The following is a 5955-nucleotide window of genomic DNA, read 5'->3' as shown; positions in this document are numbered from 1 at the left end:
TTTACTTAATCAAGGGCCATAACTATAGTCGTCTGGCTGATAGGAATCCCAAACAAAACTGCATGAGCACAACTTCGAATGCTGCATAATATTCCTACTATGTTTCATGACCACAGGTCAAATAAGTTTTATGACATCTGGAACACTTCTTATGCCCCTTTCTAAGTCGAAGGCCATTACTCTGTTTTGGCTGAATGAAATCTCAAACAAATCTTCAGGTGCACAACTTCACATGTTGAACAATACTTCTATAATGTTTCATAATTCTATATCAAATACTTCTTAAGTTACAAGTGACACAAATATTTAGGCCTTTTTATGCATATTTTTGACTATTTCAACGGCCATAACTCTGGCCTGACTGTGTGAAATCTCAAGTAAAACACTGGGTTCACAACTTCACATGCCATTCAAATAGCAATCCTGTGAGGTTTGATGATTCTAGGTCAAATACTCTTCGAGTTTGAGATCACAACACAAAGTTTGACAGACGGACTGATGTAAGGACAAAGGCAAATCTAGAACACCAACCCCTAAACAAAATTGGAGGGGGTTGAGGGTGGGGGTAAAAACTACACAAGGTACCAATATGTATTTCTCTATCATTAATTTCATTCATAACAAGAGCTGTCAGAGGACAATAACGCTCGACTATTCAATAGCCTTGTCAACTGAATGAATATAAGTCAAGAAAGGGGCAATATTTTGTCAAACTGCAGAACACAGTTATGAAACTTGTACAATGCATGTCAGCTCATCACAGTAAACAAGTGTGTGAAGTTTCAAGCCATTCCCATCAGTGGGTACTGAGATAGCAGCTTACATACAAAAATGACTAAGTCAAAAAAGGGACATAATTTAGTAAAAAAAGTAAAATAGAGTTCTGGAACCTATGCAGTGCAAGTCAGTGTATCACAGTGAGTAAGTGTGTGAAGTTTCAATCTATTCCAATAAGTGGTTACTGAGATACCAACTTGCATACAAAAAGTACAGGTAAACAAATTGTGACGCTAAAGCGGACGCATGGGTGAGTCCAATAGCTGTACTTATTCTTCTAATAGTCAAGCTTAGAATGTACTATGTATAATATGAATTGTTTTCCTGAATTTAGAACACTTTCAAAGGTTTGTGTAAGAACTTTTATTTCATTATCTAATGGCAAGAGGAAAATTCAGCTACAGTATACAAAATGTATCCCTTACTTAACACCTTCCTTCCATCCCATTTGTCCAAATATATATACATATTTAGGTAACAAATGAATACCAGCAGTATGGCTGACTGCAACTGTTTTAAAAGAATAATTTCTGACAAGTTGCATTTAAAGATCACATTTACTTAAAGATATAAAAGACTCCAATTTCATATTTGAAAATCTAAACAATTACTATATTTAGCTCAAATAAACATAAAATTAAGAAGTGTATGTGTATTACCAATACTTTTTAAATGTTCACACTTAATACAACATATATAGCAAGACATAGTTTAAATGTGTACAACTTAACACATATATAGCAATACATAGTATTAATGTGTACAACTTAATACATATATAGCTAGACATAGTATAAATGTGTACAACTTAATACATATATAGCAAGACATAGTATAAATGTGTACAACTTAATACATATATAGCAAGCCATAGTATAAATGTGTACAACTTAATACATATATAGCAAGACACAGTATAATGTGTACTGCCAATACCAATCTGGAAGTCTTTTTAACAATGGACTGTTATTGCATGACATTTAGTTGTAAATGTAACCCTCTAAATCCACATATAGTTTATATTTATTAAAGTTAAATACATTTGATGAAGATTTTCTCGTTTGAAGTAAATATCTAAACATAAAATATTTCAGTGAAAGATAGATATTGGATATCTTTAAATATAATTATATACATTTGTAAATATATACATTACTTTAAATTTCCCTTTCTGAAACAATTCATTTTTTTCAATGACATGGTTTGTCGAGAGAACATTCATATTTATTTACGTGTAGGAACTTTCCTGCAAACATTTCTCTTAAAATTGCATTTAATCTGATGATCAAGCACACGATTTTAACCCCCTGAACATGTGAGCTTTCAAAATTTCTGAGGTTTGCAGGTAAACTTGCAATGCATATTATCAAATAAAAGTACATTTTAATAAAATGTATAGTCTAAAACATCACATTTAAATCAATTCTTTCATAACTGAATCCTCCACATCATTGTTAACATGTTTCTCTTCAGAATGATTTTGAATATCATGTGTCTTCAAGCTGCTCTTTGAATTGCATACATAATCGCAAGCATTGCATTTATAGCGTTTCTCTCGTATATGTTTCCGAAAAACATGTTTCTTCAGGCTGCCATTTGAACTACATGCAAATTTACAAACTTCACATTTGTAGTTTTTCTCTCCAGTATGTGTTCTCATATGTTTCTTCAAGTTATTGTTTGCACTACCTGCATAATCACAAAGTTCACATTTAAAGCATTTCTCTTCTAAATGTGTTCTGACATGTTTCTTCAGAGAGTGGCCATAATTACAAGCAAAATCACAAACATCACATTTATATCGTTTCTCTCCAGTATGCTTTTGAATCACATGTCTCTTCAGATTGCCGCTCGAATTACAAGCAAAATCACAAACGTTGCATTTAAACGGTTTTTCTCCTTTATGTCGCCACATATGTTTCTTCATCACAGAGCTATTATTACTTGCATAATCACAAACATCACATTTAAATTGTTTCTCTCCTGTATGTTTAGTCATGTGTAGCTTCAAAGACCTGCTTACATTACATGCATACTCACAAATGTGACATTTAAACCGTTTCTCTCCTGTATGTATTCTCTTATGTGTTTTCAGGTAACTGCTTGAATTACACGCATAATCACAAACATTACACTTAAAGGGTTTCTCTCCTGTATGAGTTCTCATATGTTTTTTCAGACCATCACTAAAATTACTTGCATAATCACAAATATGACACTTAAAGTGTTTCTCTTGTGTGTGTGTTCTCATATGATACTTCAAAGTACCGCTTTGATAGCATGCATAATCACAAATAACACATTTAAAACGTTTCTCATGGTCACCTGTATGCATTTTCTTATGTATTTTTATGTAACTGCTTGTATTACATGCAAAATCACAAACATTGCATTTGAAGGGTTTCTCTCTTGTATGTATAATTTTATGTCTCTTCAGGTCACAGCTTTTAAAACACGCATAATCACAAATATCACATTTAAAACATTTTCCAGTATGTTTTCTCATATGTGTATTTAGAAAACCTTCTGTGTCAAATGCAGAATCACAAACAATGCATTTAAAACATTTCTCACCCGTATGCTTTTTTGTATGAGTGTTGAGGTTACTTCTTGTGTAACATGCAAAATCACAAAGATCGCATTTAAAACATTTGTCTCCTGTGTGTATTTTCTTATGTATCTTCAGATAACCGCTTGATCTACATACATAATCACAAACATCACATTCAAAGCATTTTTCTTCTGTGTGTATTGCATTATGCTTCTTCAAATTGCTCCTCGTACTAAATGCACGATCGCAAACATCACATTTAAATGGTTTCTCTCCTGTATGTACTCTCGTATGTATCTTTAACTCATTCCTAGTAAAACATGCATAAGAACATTCATCACACTTGAATTGTTTATCTCCTGTATGCTGTCTCATGTGTTTCGTAAGATTGCTACTTGTATTACATGCATAATTACAGACATCACATTTAAAACTTTTCTCTCCTGTATGCCTTGTCATATGTGTCTTCAAATAACTGCTTTTATGACATGCATAACCACAAATATTACATATAAATTGCTTCTCTCCAGTATGTGTTTTCAAGTGTTGTTTCAGATTATATAAGTCGCCAAATGCACGATCACAAATATCACATTTGAAATGCTTTTCTCCTGTTTGTTTTCTCATACCTGTCCTTTGATTACTCCCTGAATTAAGTTTCTCTCCTGTATGTATTCCCATATGTCTCTTCATATCACCGCTTGTATTACATGCAAAATCACAAACTTCACAGTTAAAACATTTCTCTCCTGTGTGTATTGCCATGTGTGTCTCCAGATAACAGATAGAATTGCATGCATAATCACAAAGATCACATTTAAAGAGTTCCTCTTCTGTATGTTTTGTCATAAGTGTCTTCAAACTATTAGTACTACAAGAAGTGTCACCCCTGCACAAGTCTTCCTCTGCACACTGTAGCATTGTTATGTCCTGACTGTGTATCTTGACTAAAGTAAAGCCTTCTTCTTCAAAGCTGGTATCTACAATATCTTTGTTTGCCATCTGTATAGAACTACAAAAGATGGTGTTATGTTACAGAAGTTTAAACATATATAATAAAATGGACTAGAGAAATTACCATAAGAGGAAAATTCTGGTGTTGCTTTCTTGCCAATGATCAGTGCTTGTTCTTGATTTTAATTGAAATATAATCTCTACTTTAATAAAAATAAAATCTCTACTTTAATTGAAATATAATTTATATTTCAATTAAAGAAGAGACCAAGCACTGATCAATGGCAAGAAAGCAACAACCAGAAGTTTACTCCTACGGTAATTTCTCTAGTCTATTGTACAACCTTGGTGAGCTTTCAAAATATTTATCTTTACTATTCTTATATACAAACAGATGAGAGTAAAAAAAATGTTACAATAACATGGCTTAAATTCAGATTTAAATTAGCCTCAAGTTTGCATTCTAACCCTTCTACTAAATTTTTATAATGAACTTGTCCATCTTTCAATTTGGGATGTACCATTAACTGTTAAAAGGGGCGCTTACCAAAAAGATACTGACTGAACCGCGAAAAGTGCATCAGAGTGCACAGAAGTGCAGGCTGATCATGATCTGCACTGGTTCCAAGAGTAGAATCAATTGTGTCTAGCATGATGAGGGCTAATTAATATGATGGGATTTGTGGGAACCGCGAGTTCAATTGAACTCTGTTGAAAATCAAATCCTTGGATACACATGCAGCTTACCTACTGTACTGACTTCTAGAAAACTAATCATTTGATAGAAAAGTAAAGTTATCAAATTCTACATTGTAGAAAACATTGATCCTATATCTACCTTAATTAAAGTAAGTGATCCCAATAAGCCAAACGAGTAAGGCTATACAACTTAATGGATGCAACCATCAGTGAAATAAGAATAGCGCATTAGTCTAGTTATGGTAGCTAGAACTAGAGTCTATCTAAGTAGATATATGACAAAATATATATTTCGAAAGTATAAAGTAGTTCCCACTAATAGCACAGGTGCTAGACACATAATCAAATATTTTACTTAATCAGGCATATATGTAATAGTTATAGTATGTGTGAGAGTGTGTTACCAGGATATATCAGAGCTAGGGGTACATCGAGGGTATTTTTCTCTGCACATATCACCGAGGCCGGTAGGCCGAGACAGATATGTGAAGAGAAAAATAACGAGATGTAACCCTAGCTCTGATATATCCTGGTAACACACGAGCACTACATATTATAACTGTTTTATCGCATAGTTTATCATTAAAATTTATATATCATTTTCATTTAAATTTGTTTATTATTATTTTTACTATTTTGATTCCCTTTCTGCGCCTCGCTGACTGAAACACTAAAACTTCTGTTTTAGAAAATGTGTTCCCCAGATAAAAGTACCCAACAAATTTCTGCATTGGGTTTAAATCTTTGCATTTCATTGGCTAGACATATTGTAAAACTTGTTGTTTTGTTTGTAAAAAAAATCAAAGAAAAAGAAACATTTGAGAAATCTCAGAATTTCATATATTTCATGTATTTCTGAATTTGGCAATAACTATCAATTTTTTGAAATATTCTAGTTTATTTATTCATACATGTGATCTTCCGCGCGGGAGGGTCAAAATCCCGATTTTTTCACCTTGCCTCCCGTCTCCCGA

The 5955-nt window shown here is 32.8% G+C and overlaps 1 protein-coding gene across 1 annotated transcript; it reads right to left on the bottom strand.

Moving 5' to 3' along the window:
• Nucleotides 1-1139: 1139 nt before the first annotated feature.
• LOC123534574 (zinc finger protein 91-like) lies at nucleotides 1140-5163 on the bottom strand. Its single transcript, XM_053518971.1, has 2 exons — nucleotides 4830-5163; nucleotides 1140-4340 (listed from the first exon to the last, which is right to left on the bottom strand). Exon 2 carries the CDS (start codon nucleotides 4328-4330, stop codon nucleotides 2192-2194), a length of 2139 nt encoding a protein of 712 aa, XP_053374946.1. The 5' UTR covers nucleotides 4331-4340; nucleotides 4830-5163; the 3' UTR covers nucleotides 1140-2191.
• Nucleotides 5164-5955: the final 792 nt, after the last annotated feature.

The sequence above is a fragment of the Mercenaria mercenaria genome, chromosome 12 (assembly GCF_021730395.1).
Source record: "Mercenaria mercenaria strain notata chromosome 12, MADL_Memer_1, whole genome shotgun sequence".
NCBI lineage: Eukaryota > Metazoa > Mollusca > Bivalvia > Venerida > Veneridae > Mercenaria > Mercenaria mercenaria.
Note: the sequence above shows the minus strand (reverse complement) of the source record. Positions and strands in the feature narration are given on the sequence as shown.